The sequence below is a fragment of the Pleurodeles waltl genome, chromosome 6 (genome assembly GCF_031143425.1).
Source record: "Pleurodeles waltl isolate 20211129_DDA chromosome 6, aPleWal1.hap1.20221129, whole genome shotgun sequence".
NCBI classification, from domain to species: Eukaryota; Metazoa; Chordata; class Amphibia; order Caudata; family Salamandridae; genus Pleurodeles; species Pleurodeles waltl.
Window position 1 is genome coordinate 1095254478 of NC_090445.1, and position 14887 is coordinate 1095269364.

Sequence of the window (14887 nt, forward strand, 5' to 3'; positions counted from 1 at the left end):
CACCCCCAGTACCTTGAGACCCTCACGGGTGAGTAGCTCGCTCTCTAAATCTCTTTGATTGATTGATTTATTGATGCAAACAAAGACAAAGCATCACAACTCAAACGATGAGTTTGTGGGTTCGCCAGGCGATATCACAATCATAAAAAGTGCTGGATATGTCCCCTTCATCTAACATGCAAGGGCATTCCACAGGAACAGTTTCAGTAACCTAAGCTGAAGCAGAGGGTGCATCTCCACCGGAAATGTGAAGGGCTGTGATGTGGTCCTCACATCTGACGTTTATAAGGCAAATAAACTAGATCTTGCTGGTCCTAATGCATGTAATTTTAGTTGGACAGTCTTAAAACAGGCAGTGAAGGCGTTGTCGACTGAATAAATATGTTTGGTTGCATTATTTGGTTATTGATGCAGATGTTTTTTTATGAAGCTTGGTGTATCCTCATTCAGTTATGACTGGGATGACGAAGACAAGATGAGTGGGTAATGACCCAATTACATATCAGCAATCTACATTATGGCGATTTGTGGTGCTGCTCGTCCCAGTCCATAGCCATCTCTCTCTCCCTTGTTTGCACCTCCAACTAGAGGTCGTGAAAGTTACAGGATAAGGGGCAGTGGGAGGTTTGTTCTTCTGCCACTAGCAGTGGAGAAAAAGAAAGGACACAAGATGTGGGATAGTCATTCCTTAGCCTCTGCCAGGTCTGTCTGGAGGCGGGGTCATCTAATTCAGTTAGGACGGGGCAAAGAGCGCTAGGAATCAAGGTAATGAAGATTTCCTGTAAGTAACTGGATCATTCCCAAAGGGGTGATTTAAAGATCGTAAAAAGACTTTCTGAATTTGTTATAAAACACGCTCCTCCGTTTTTCTGTTTCTCTGCAGGTGGAGTGAATTATTCGGTGAACATGGGCAGTACACCGTGTCAGTCAGGTCCGTTCCCTCCGAACACAACGATAGCGCCATCTCTTGCAGCCTGAGCGTGGATAAGGACCCGGTGAATGGTTATATTCGTAAGTAAACATCAGGATGAAATGCATAGCCAACCGAGAGTCTGAGGTGTGGACCCCGGTTACATATAATGGATCCATCCTATAATCCCCCCATTGGACCTCTGCCATAGGCGGGGGCCCGAATAAACCTGATGAAGTTGGCGAGAGTAAAAGTGGGTCAGGCCTTTAAATGCATGCTATGGGTTTAGGCAACGTGTTTTGTTAGGCATACTTGTAAAGTGCTGCTCATACGCACGAGCCTCTGGGCGCTGTAGGACTAACACAGCCTAATAACAGCACCAGGGATTGTGGACGTTTATTGATTACAAATGTGGGTTTTCATATGTTTTCTAAAACGCAGCAGACAGGTTTCTGATCGTAAGGACAGAAGGAAGATATTCCAAGTTTGTGTTGCAGCCATGGAAAAAGAAACGCCAAAGGAGGCTGTTTTGATCTGGGCACAGGAAGGAGGAACAGGTTTGGAGAACGCAAGTTTCTATAGTGATTGTGCCACGAGCATCTTACGAAACAGGCACCACGATCTCTAGCTTTCACATAGATTGTGTTTTGTTTCACTCCAATTTAAGCTCATTTTAGAACGTAGGGGCGTTTTTACATTTTTCTGTCTGTTAATCTCTAGCGTTGTACGAGCTGACGTCTGTTGGACTTTGTGGGTTGTTTCTTGTTTGTCAATATGTATTATGTCATTATGTACAGTGCTTGAAATGGGCGGGTACTCTCCGGTACTGAGTACCGGCACTTTTTTATTTTGAGAGGGAGAGTACCGGCACATCTCAAGAAAAACGTAAATACTTTTAATTGGAGAGTACCGGCACTTCTCAGAAATAAGCAGGTACTCTGGTACAGAGTACCTGCACTTCTATTTTTCAATTTAAAGCACTGATTATGTATGTTCTTGTGGATGCACGTGGGGACTTGTGTCTGTCTTGAGTTGGTCTTCTTTTATTTAAATTTATTTTCTATGGGCGTTTGCTGGTATTTCTGTGTTTCTCTCCTCTCTATTATTCTATTTGTGGGTGAACATTTGTCTAGTGGTTGGTGTCTATCTGCTGAATTGGCAGTTGCTCTGTGTTGATTGTGGTGTCAGTGGGTTTGTCTTCCCGACTGCTGCTCTGTGTGCATGTTTGTCAAGTGCATATTTTAAGACATTCCATTAGTTAGGATGAGACACCTAGTCCTCAGTGTGACTTATTGCACAACGCGCTCCATATTATGAGCCAGAACCCCGTCACCTTTAGCAGAGAGCCCTCGCTCTAAGTGATGGGCTGAGATATTGGTATAGATCTTAGAGTCTTTCTGTCACTGAACCACTAATTTATCGTGTTAGACACAGGGCCTGGTCCTAGGCGCCCAGACTGATGAGCCAAGCAGCCATACATCACTACAGGTCATCCCGAGTCATCAGGAGTAGCCCCAGTGTTCAGTATATTTTCATTTAATTAAGCATTTCTCACCATTCTTTTATTTTACTGACTGTGCCCCAGTCCCACCTACATCTCACGGCAGTAGCTTGCGCGTTAGTCCAGTGAGCTCTCTAAAGCGTAGCCCACGTCAAAGTAGGGCCAGAGCTGGCTGAATCTAGAGACCAAAGAGCTCAGTTAGAGGGCGGTGGTGGTATTAAGCCATCTGCCAAAATGAAAGAGATGTCGATCCTCAGTCCTCATGGTTTCTCATGGTTCCCCTGGATCTTTTGCAAATAGGGAAACCGCTAAGTGTCCGAAAGAGGAACTTCAACCACACATTTAATGCAGGCAGTTTGCCGGATAATTATGGTCTCCGTATGATATAATGGGATCCTAATACAGTGGATGGAATATCCGTCACGTTTATGACAGAGCGTGTATTCCCCTCCACCAAGATCTAAATCAGACCCTATGTTTTTGATGTGTTGGTAGTTTTCTCCCAAGGTGCAGGGGAAACATTAACAGTGTGTATTTTTCTTGCTCAGCACTGTAAGTCATTGCACTGTGGGCCCATTTAAGAGACAACTCCCTGCCCTGTCTTGATAGGGTGGGCCTTCTGATTCCTTAGACCATGGGCCAGCTTCTGGCTCACGATAGGTTCCACATGGTAGAGCCAGCTGAAGTTCTGCTGTTGACAGCAAAGTGGTACCCAGGAAGGTGGAGGACCCTTCAGTTGTACACTAAACTCACACCCACTTCCCTTAAAATGAGTCCGAGGTTCAAAAGTGCCAAGCAGCATAAATAATCCAATAAACTACGGGGTGATTGGCAGTTGCTGAACCAGGGGAGACGGGGAAACGTGACAACCAGAGAGAAACTACAATGGTGAGTGGTTTAAGTTAAAACTGTATTCCAGTGCGTGCGATGCTCTGCAACCTGATTTTGCCTTGGTCTCCAGCGGAGGTGCCCAACATACGTCCATTGGAACTAGATCCAAGCCATGTTTTCAGGGCATCCACATAAAATAAATGTACACATAATAAATCTAATTGAAATTAATTTAAATATTTAGTGGTTATTCTGAAAATATGACCGGCCTTCAAGTTTCTAGGGCATTCCTTGGACACACCTGTCTCAAAGAACTGGCCATGGTGCACTTTGGAAGCTTATTATTAGTTCTAATCTTAAAAAAAAAAAGAAAAAAAAAATCAACTACAGCATGAACTTTTGAATGTACGCACATGGTGAAATAGCTGTCTATAGCCTGACATCCCCTTTGAAATCTCCTTTAACCTGTATAATGTACTGTGTACTGGAATGTTTACTGAGATATACCTTCATCAGGAGGGCAGTATCAGTACCATTTTATTGTAAATGGGAAATTTAATTTTGGTCTATGTAGACTTTTAATGTCCAGCCAGGGTTAGCTGCAGGCAGAACATACTTTTACCATCATACGATTGTCATGCAGATGAGCACCAAGGCCCATATTTATACTTTTTTTGCGCCGCATTTGCATCATTTTTTGATGCACAAGTCGCACAAACTTACAAACAATTGTAATTTGTAAGTTTGCTGCACTTTTGCATAAAACAATTACGCAAATGCGGCACAAAAAATGTATAAATATGGGCCCTAAAATCTCAGTTATGCTTCTCTTGAGCTATTGTAAAGCTGAGAAAGTTTCACAGTTGGAACCAGCTCAAATAATTGACAAATTCATACTACACACTGTCCTCAATCCCAGTAAGAAATGATTCCCCTCTGATAGAAATCGCTTCCACTCCTCACACCTCTCGCCTTACTAGAAACACCTAAGGGACTTAGGGGGTCATTCTGACCCTGGCGGCCGGTGACCGCCAGGGTCACCGACCACGGGAGCACCGCCAACAGGCTGGCGGAGCTCCCAAGGGCATTCTGACCGCGGCGGTTCAGCCGCGGTCAGAAAGGGTAAACCGGCGGTCTCCCGCCGGTTTACCGCTGCCCCATTGAATCCTCCATGGCGGCGGAGCTCCGCCGCCATGGGGATTCAGACACCCCCTACCGCCATCCTGTTCATGGCGGGAAACCCGCCATGAACAGGATGGCGGTAGGGGGTGCCGCGGGGCCCGTGGGGGCCCCTGCAGTGCCCATGCCATTGGCATGGGCACTGCAGGGGCCCCCGTAAGAGGGCCCCACAAAGTATTTCAGTGTCTGCTTTGCAGACACTGAAATACGCGACGGGTGCAACTGCACCCGTCGCACCCATGCAACTACGCCGGCTCAATTCTGAGCCGGCGTCCACGTTGCAGGGGCATTTCCGCTGGGCCGGCGGGTGCTCTTTTGGAGAGCGCCCGCCGGCCCAGCGGAAATGTTTGAATGGCCGCCGCGGTCTTTTGACCTCGGTGCGGTCATTTGTCGGCGGTACCTTGGCGGACGGCCTCCGCCGTCCGCCAAGGTCTGAATGACCCCCTTAGTCAGGCTTATGTCTGTTTCAATTGGAGCAGCTTGCCCTAACTGAGCAATACTTGAAATTAGAGTAGTAGAGAACCAATGGGCTTATTCAGGCCTTGGTAGCTGTGCTGTGTTCTGCCAGGTCAGTGGAAGGATGTACTCTGCAGCCCTGGCAGAGTGCATCCCCACACATTCAGACATGTCTGTCAGGCAGGTAGGTATCTCTGTGCTTTCAGGGGAGCCACTGCCAAAGCGGTTCCACTGATGGCACTGTACATTTGGCATGTGGGTACCTTGCTTAAGGCAGCCCCACATCAGAGTTTTTAGTTTTTCAAAAGCAAACTTTCAACGCAGGAGTTTGTTAATACAAACAAAACAAATGACCCTGACACCCAGAGAGGTTTTTCCCATTGTTTGTGGAGCATTTATGGTTTACAATTCAGGACCAGCTCAGCTTTTTCTGATGGTTTTGAACAGGAAAAATTAATGTTGGATTGTTCGCTCTAAGTAGGGTGGATGATCTACGGTACTTTGATTACATACCCAATGCCACTCAGGCTATTGGTCAAAGGTTTCTGCTAGCTGACCCAGCAAAGGCTCCACTCAATCAATCAGGGTTGTTGTAGTGGTTGGCTAATCACTCGTCAGGGTCTCGAGGCACTGGGGGTAGTGGGAGTTCAGTCGAAGAACCAGGTCTTGAGGTCCTTCTTGAATTGAGGTAGTGAGGGTGATTGCCTGAGGTGTAGCGGAAGAGCGTTTCAGGTCTTTGCGGTGAGGTAAGACAAGGATCTTCCTCCAGCTGAGTTCTTGGGTATCCTGGGGTTGTGTTAAGGGCCAGTTGGGTGGAGTGGAGGTGCCTGGTGGGTGGGTGGAAGGTCAGGCGGTGGTTGAAGTATGCAGGTCCGATGTTGTGAAGTGCCTGGTAGGCTTGTATGAGGAGCTTTAAGGTGGTTCTTTTGTTGATCAGGAGCCAATAAATGGTCTCTCAGGTGACTGGAGATGTGGCTGCGTCAGGGGGTGTCCAAGATGAGTCTGGCCGAGGCACTTTGGATTCTCTGCAGTTTCTTTTGGAGTGTTAGGAGGTACTGTCATAGAGTGCATTGCCATTGTCTAACTTGCTGATAATAAGCACCAGGGTGACTGTTCTCCTGGACTTGATTTGGATCCATTTGAAGATCGTTCAGAGCAGGTGGAGTGTGTGGAAGGATGAGGATGAGACGGCGCTGACATGGTGGATCATTGAGAGCGAGGAGTCTAGGATGATGCAATGCTGCATGCGTGGTCTGTGGGGGTGGGGGGTGGTGGCAGGTTCTGAGCATTAAGGGCCACCAGGAGCCATCCTAGGCAGAGGGGGTGGAACCTAGGATGAGGACTTAGTTTTATCAAAGTTGAGTTTCAGGCAGCAGCCCTTCAGCTGCAACTGCCTTCATGCTGTTGTGGAAGTTGCTTTCTGTGGAGAGAATCAGCTCGGTGTCACTGGTGTAAGAGACAATGTTGAGTTCGTAGAATTTGATGATGTTAGCAAGCTTGGCCATGTAGATGTTGAAGAGGGTGGGGTTCAGAGGGGAGCCCTTGGGAGCTCCGCAGCTGATCTCTGTCGGTTTTGAGGAGGACGGTGGGAGCCTGACTCTCTGAGTTCGGCCGGTGAGTAAGGAGCGGATCCACCCTAGGGCTTTTGGTGCAGATGCCAGCGTTGTAGAGTCTAGTGTAGAGGGTGAGGTGGGAGACGGTGTCAAAGGTGGCGGAGAGGTTCAGGAGGATGAGGACTGCGTTTTCCCCTCAGTCGACTAGAGTACAGATGTCGTTCGTTGCTGCGAGGAGTGCTGTCTCAATACTGTAGTTGCTTCTGAAACCTGATTGGATGGAGTCCAGGTGTGGTTGGTTTTAATTAATTTGGTAAGTTGGGCATTGATGGCCTTCTTAATGACCTTGGCTGAGAAGGGGTGCAGAGAGATGGGTCTGTAGTTCTTGAGGTTCGTCAGGTCGGCAGAGGGTTTCTTCAGCAGTGGGTCAATTTCTATGTGCTTCCAGGCTTCTGGGAAGGTGGCAGACTCGATGGAGAAGTTGATGGTGCGGCATAGATCAGGGGGCAATGGTGGCTCCGGCTCGGTTGAAGATGTGGTGGGGGCACATGTTTGAGGGAACTCCGAAGTGGATGGTTCTCGTGATCTTTAGGGTGTCTCCAGTGGAGAGAGTGGTCCAGTTAAGCAGGGCCGGCTGGGACCTGGAGTCTTTGGGTACATTGGTGGCGGGTGGGGTGGGTGGGTCTTTGGCTACGAATCCGTCATAGATGGCTAAGATCTTGCTGGGGAGGACGGTGGCAAGGTTGTCGCAGAGGTCATGGGGGTGTCAGTGGAGTCTGTGCTGGGTTTAGTGAATTCTTTGATCACGGAAAAGAGTTCTTTGTTATTGTGTACATTGACATTGATACATTCCCGAATGGCAGTTTTCTTTGTGATTCTGATGAGGTGGTGGTGTGTGGTGACAGCGGTTTGGAAGTTTGCGTGGTTGACCGGGGTCTTGCTGTTTCTCCATCTTCTCTCGAGCCGCCTGCAGGTGAGCTTGGACTCTTGGAGAGGAGGGGAAGACTAGCTGGCTTTCTTGGGGGGGTGCTTGTTAGAGGGAGCCCAGTGTGTTGGTGCAGTCGGAGATCCTTTGGTGGAGGCCGCTTGCTGATGTGTTGGTATCCGTGGTGGCCAGCGTGGTGTTTGGCAGAAGGCGGTGGCGAGTTGGTCTTCAGAGACCTTGTTTCACCTTCTTCATGGGGGCGGTGGGCGTGGTGCTGTTCAGTGGGTTTGGTGAAGGAGAAGTGAATGCAGTGGTAATTGGTCCAGTGCAGTTCAGAGGTGTGGGAGACAAAGATGTCATTGGTGGTGGAGAAGATGGGGTCGAGCGTGTGTCCTGCTGAGTGGTTGGCAAAGTGACCAGTTGTTTGAGTCACAGTTTTTTGACTCCACTGCCGAAAACATGGCAGCTCCTCAGACTCTAAATTGAGCTGGGGTAATGTGAAAAGTAGAACCATGTTTGCCAGACTCTAAATAAGGCCCCAAGTTAGGACAGAGACACATTTTCTCCAAAAACGAGACCTCAATTACTGTAGGGTTTAGCCTTTCTTAGAAGGGTAAGACATTAATTCTTCAATTAACATCAATGTCGTACGCAGTTTTATGAAGGTCATATTTTCTGTCAGTGCTCTGTATATCCTTTGGCGACTTTTAGGAATACTATACTGTAGCTCATCAGGGGTACTGGTTTCTCAGGATCTTTCTTTCAATCACCTCCATTGTTATGAGGGGCAACACCTACCTAACAACAAGGCCCTTAAAACACAAACTACTCCTGCGTGCAATACAACAGTTTCAGCCATGAGAGAGCTTAAAAATACACTAAATGATGGGATGGGTTATTATTTTGGGGTCCCTGCTAACCTAGTGTGGGGACCCAGGCATGATCTAGACAGAAAGAACACATTGTGGTGAAGATTTGGAAGGTGATCCCTTTGTCCTAGAATCACCTCAGGGTGAGTTATGAGCAAAAATATTTTGTAAAAGGAATGCCTTGCAAAGCATTATGAGGTGAGTTTTCGAGTGCTGCGAATATTGCAGTATGTTGACTGTAATGCTCAGAACAGCCACTAGAGGACACCACAATAAAAATAGCATCTGTAAGAAACATGGTCATGTAACCATACAGTTAGCGCCTAGGGGGCATGACCACATGAAAACAGAAGTGCAACCATCTATTTAGTCCCTAGAGGAGTACAATGTATTGCACATTTTCAGGCTAGCAGGCCTACTGCAATGAAATTACAAACAAGTCCCTTAAAATACAAACTACTCCCAATTGTGATGGGAGAGGTTATCATTCTGGGGTCCCCACTAATCTAGTGTGTGGGCCTAGAGATGATCTAGAAAAAAAAGAGCATGTTGTGGCGAACATTATGAGGGTGGTCACATTCTCCTAGGACCACCACAGGCTGAGTTATGAGCAAAAATGCTTTGTAAAAAGAATTCCCTGCAAAGCATGTTGAGGCGAGTTTCTGAGTCCCTCGAAAATTATAGTATGTTAACTGTAATGCTCACAACATCCCCTGGAGGACACCACAATAAATATAGCATTAGTAAGAAACATGGTCATGTAACCATATAGCTAGCCCCTAGAGGGTATACCACATGAAAACAAAATGGCAGAAAATAACGCAGTTCAACCATATATTTAGCCCTTAGAGAGGGTAGTGCATTACATCGTTTCAGAGCTAGAAGGCCTACTGTACTGTTAGTACAAAGAAGGCCTTTAAAACACAAACTACACTCAGCTATAAAACAAAAGTTCTAGCCATGAGAGAACTTAATAAGACACTGAATGGTGGGGGGGGGGCTATTATTTTGGGGTCCCCACTAACCTAGTGTGGGGACTCAGAGATGATCTAGACAGAAAGAGTGTGTCGTGCTGATCATTTTGGTGGTGATCCTATTGTCCTAGGACCACCACAAGCTGAGTGATGAGCAAAAATGTTTTAAAAAAGTAATGTCTTTAAAGCATTGTGGGCGAGTGACATGAAATGTTGCTGTACACAATTACAAAGTCCTGTTGGAAGCACAGCTGCGCGAGTCCAGTGGCGTAACATAAAATGATGCCCCCGGCAGAATGTGAAGAGGGACTCACGAGTCTCCCATGTCTCACAAATCTTCATTGGCCTTGGGTGGAATAGCGCCACTCTGAAGGATTTATGGGCCCCTGAAGGGTTGGGGGACCCCTGGACCTCATGGGCTGCAGGGTGCTTTGTTACACGCCTGTGCTTAGCTGCCAAGGTTTCATATTGCTCTGTGTGACAGTTTCATAATTTCATTGCAATTATGAGTGACACCTTTCCGTGAGCAAAATTAAGCAATGAAGACGAGTGAAACATAAATAGACCTGCTGCCTCCAGAGGCTCTTGTTGTATAGACATTTTAGTAATGTCTCTGTACATGTTATTTTAATACCTAGGCCTGCCACTTCTGCCCCTTAGCCCAGTTACATTTTATTCTGCTTCATTTTTATTATTTCAGAATAGGCCACATTCGTGGTGTTGTTTTATTTTCTTTATCTAGTTGTTCTTGCGCCTAGGAAAGCATTGCCTTTCTTAGCAAGACATTCTTTTCACTTTGTGCTTTCCTCAAGGCTGCAGCAAGATAGGGTCGGCATCACAAGTGGTACACTGTGTCTCCAAAGTTCACAGAAAAACACGTATCCTTACTTGGGGACATTTTCTCAGAACATCAGCTGTTTCATTATAAAACCGCTTCTCTGTCCCAATCAATCAAGCAAAAAATTTGTAGAGCGCGCTACTCAGCCGTGAGGGTCTCAAGGCGCTGGGGGAGGGGAAACAGGGGGGAGGATCACTGATCGAACAACCATGTCTTGAGGTTCTTTCTGAAGACCAGTAGGTCTTTGGTTTTGAGAAGGTCGGCAGGGAGGGAGTTTCAGGTTTTGGGGGCGAGGTAGGAGAAAGACTTGCCTCCTGCGGCGGTGCGTTGGATGCGGGGGACTGTGGCTAGGGCGAGGTCGGCTGATCGGAGGTTGCGTGTGGGAGTGTGGAAGTTAACTCTTTCATTGAGGTAGGTTGGGCCGGTGTTGTGGAGGGATTTGTGTGCGTGGATGAGGATCTTGAATGTGATTCTCTTTTCTATGGGGAGCCAGTGAAGGGATTTGAGGTGCGGTGAGATTCGTTCGTGGCGGGGGAGGCCAAGAACGAGGCGTGCGGCTGTGTTCTGGATTCTCTGGAGTTTGCGTTTGAGTTTGAGTGTGGTGCCGGCGTTTGCTTCTTGACATCTCACAATGACAATCAGATGTGGGATGACAGTATCATGCTTCCCAGTACACCCGAGCTGATCGCCCCATGACTTATCTCTCCAGCCATGCCTGCTGAGGACCAGAAACTTTAAACAACAAATCTAAAAATGGACAACCCAGTGCAAAAACAAGCTAGGTGAACTATGATCATAATAAATACCATAAAGGGATCTGCAAGGATGCATAAAGCTGTTAGTGTACTGAAAACCATAAACTGTGCACCTATCTCTTCATCCAACGCACCTCTAGGCAGCGCGCCCTATAACACTGTACCCCCACCATGATGGTCTTCACGCTTTTCATGGGAACACTTCACATATTGTATCAACAAGCAGCGTAGCTGCTGTTGGTGAGGTTAAAAGCAAAAAAAAAACTATGACATTGCCAGTACTGACTACATCTTATCACTTTTTAGGTTGAAGCCTACCACACAGCGCCACTGTCTGGTTTGTTAAAGGTGTCTTAGTGACATTAAGAAAGCTTCTCTGGGAATACATTCCACCCGTTACTTACCACTGGCTTTTTTATTTTGTGACTTACTTTTTCTGACTTTCTATTTGCTAAATTTATGTGTTTTAGGCTGGTCAGCTTTAGTTCATCTTTCCAAAGGAGCAAAGCCTGTTCAAACTACCTCTCCTTGTGTTCTTCCATGAGTGCTCCTTTCTGTAAATAGGCCTGTAAATTTTGTTCTTATTTTGTCACATTTTCTTTGCATTTAAAGACAGAGGTCCAATGTCAGACTCTGTCTTTCAGGAAGCTTGGCATTTACTTTTCTTTCTCTGACTTCAAAGTGAGAGGATCTATGTGACAATCTTCCAGGATACTCAGGATAAATGAAACTGTGCAAGAATCTCAGAATATATGATATTAATTCTGAAGTGTGCTGGAAACAAACAGTTTAATATGATCAAACCAAATAAATACACTGGGTGATGCCAATTCCACACATTATTGTTTGTGCGTTGTACAGTTTTATTAGTAAAACTATATGTCTGTGCAAATGTAATGGTCATTTCAATTGAAAATGTGTTGTCCGTAGTGGCAGTGTGCTCCCACACCATGCATACTCCACTGTACGTCACTCCACTCTACTCTGCACTACTCTGCTCCAAGCACCTGCGCTCTACTCTGCTCCACTCCACTTTACAACACTCAACGCCACTGCATTCTACTCCACTATGCACCATTCCACTCTACGCCACTCTACTCTATGCCACTTCACTCTATGCCTCTCTGCTCTACTCTGCACCACCCTTCTCTATGCCAAAACACACTACGCCACTCTACTATATACCACTTAAATCTTCGCCAGTTCGCTCTACACCACTCCAGTCTAGGCCAATTCACCCTACTCTGCACAACTCCACTTTATGCCACTCCACTCTATGTCAATACACTCTATGCCAATGCACTCTACTCTATACCACTCCACTATATAGCCCGGCACCCTACACCAATCCAGCCACTCTAATCTACTCTGCACCAATGCATTCTATGCCACAGCACTCTACACCACTTTATGCCATTACACTCTACTCTTTGCCACTTCATTCTACCCTGCACCATACCACTCTATGCCACTTCACTCTACATTATGCACTCCACTCTGTGCCACTCCACTCTATGCAACTGCACACTACAAACCCATAATCTACACCACTGTACTGTGCATCAGTCAACACCCCTCTACTCTGTACCACTCTACGCCCCTGCACTCTATGCCACTCTACTCTACTCTGCATCATTGCACTCTATGCCACTGTACTCTATGCCACTCTACTCTGCAGCACTTCACTCTGCACCACTGCGCTCTACACCACTGTACTCTACTATACACCACTCTAATCTACACCACTGCATTCTATGGTGATGCATTGTACGCTACTGAATTCTATGCGGCTACACTCTACATCACCATTCTCTGCATCACCATTCTCTGCAGCACTCTACGCCAGTGCACTCTACACCAGTCCACTAAACTCTACAGCACTCCACTGTATGCCATTGTATATGACTCCACTCTGTGCTATTCTAATATACAACACTCTATGTCACTCCTCTCTACAACACTCTGCTCCACTCTTCGCCATTCCGCTCTATGACACTACACATCACTCTCCTGTACACCACTAACTTTTAACCACAGTGAACAGCAGCCATGCTGGTGTACAACAAGGCTAAAACACACTGCCAAAGCCAATAGCACTTGCATAAGCGAGGCCAATTGGCTTTGTCAATGCTTGTTTTTAGCTAGAAAGTTTTTTTGTTGAAATCACTAAACTGTCCTGGAGATTGTTCATTATGGGGCAAATGCGTTCAGTCCAAATTTGTGTGGAGAGCGTCGTGGCTGCCGAATCGCTTAATTTCCCTCCTCTTGGCATATACTTTCTGATTACCATTAGTCTACAGTGGACTGGAATGGTTGATTTTATATTATGCATTATATGAAATCATCAAATCAAACAAAGATGTCTCCTCCGCCCACAAAGTCTCTCCAGCCCCCTTTGGCAGCCCAGGCGAAGACATATTCTAATAATGACGTGATTAAACGCGAGGGTAATACTTTTAGCTCGCTAACCATATTTAATTTCCTAAAGGCCTTGGTCACTGCTGCGAATCGACGCCTCTCCACTGTAATTATTTTAAAACACTTGCTTATGAGCCGGGGGCGCTTTCTCCCACAGCCCCCACGAGCCAAGACGCCTTCGTTGCAGTTTTCCCGCAGGTGACATCGTAGGCTCGTGATGGATGGCTGCGATTTTAATTACGAAATAAAAGCTGAGTGAAACGTGCACGCGGGCTTGTCCCACGCCTCACTTGTAACACCGAGACACCTGACATGTTCGGTAAAGTCATACAGACGTTTTACAGTGTTTGCAGGAGAGGTGCCTTGATTGCCACGTTAATTAAGCAACTCCTCCTTGGAGAAAACACCAAACAGCTCTGCTTTTGTCCTTAGCACTACAGAAATGCTGACTTGATTGGTTTGAACGGAAGGCCTGCTCAAACCCTGGGTCACACATTTTAAAGTGCCGAAGAAGGGTCATAGCAGAAATTTCTAAATGACTGGGCTGTGACAGAATATAGTTGGGCAGACAAACCGAGGGTCAGTATTTAAATCACACTTAAGGGTTGTGTTGGGAAATTCATAGCGAACTAGAGAGGTGTTAAAAGCAATTTTACAAGCAGGCAGGGGGCGTTCTCTCACACGGATTTTTTGAAGAACCATATGCGGAAAAAAGTGTATTGTAATACACATTGAACTAATTACATTGGCTAAAACGGGGATCATATTAAAATCGTATTCATGGGGTTTATTGTTAAAACAGATTGGAATAGCAACACTAGTCAAATTGGATAACATTTGAGGACAATTTTATAGAGAGTTGTGCATATTCAATTCCTTCAACATAACAATTATGTTTGGAAAATTTAGTGGGAAATAGTTATTTTAAAGTAAAATGGAATATTAACATCGGTCAAAACAGACTATGATTCAAATACTTGAGTAGGGGGTGGTTGAGGATTCAGCGAAAATACATTTCCAGGTAGGGTTGTGGCAAATGGATTATTTTAAAGCATACTGTTTCAGTAACACTGGTAAAGACTGGATATAACTCAAATACAACTTTACAGGGCAGCGGGTGACTAGAGGTTCTACCCCTCTGACATTTTAAAGCACACTGGATCGGTATCATTAGCCAGAATAGGGAAGGACACACATTTCCATGAAGTTTGGTATTCTTCACTAAGCAGTACTTTTTGAAAATGCACATTCTAATGAATATTGGGTTGGTTATGAGACTTGGCTGTACCGTTTTGTGAATTGTGGAAGTGACATAAAAATGTAATAAACGGCCTATGTAATGTGTGCTTTAATGTATTAATGTTAAAGTGGTGCATCAAAATATTATAGTTGTCAAAGTGCACTCACAAGTAGACATGTAGAAAGTTATATGCATGTTTGATAATTACATTAATCAACAAATATGTTACATGTATGCATTTATATTCAATGTATTAAGATTATAGTGTTATTGTTAGAAGTCTTATAATCAAAGTTATATGCCATTTATGATGAGAAATGAACGTATAGCCGTGTATTTGAATGTGCATTGAACTGCTTGTTAAGTTGACTCAAGTGAAGACCTGAAATGTTTTTATATGTTTAACTTTCAATGTGGAGTTTTGCTCGCATTGCATTA

The 14887-nt window shown here is 45.6% G+C and overlaps 1 protein-coding gene across 2 annotated transcripts in view; it reads left to right on the forward strand.

Moving 5' to 3' along the window:
* Positions 1 to 14887, forward strand: part of LOC138300602 (heparan-alpha-glucosaminide N-acetyltransferase-like) — a 1159463-nt gene that overhangs the window by 225423 nt on the left and 919153 nt on the right. For both annotated transcript variants that reach the window (XM_069240195.1, XM_069240196.1), the window contains one exon: positions 884 to 1011. In XM_069240195.1, coding sequence (XP_069096296.1) covers positions 884 to 1011 — 128 coding nt within the window. The remainder of the gene's footprint in view (positions 1 to 883; positions 1012 to 14887) is intronic.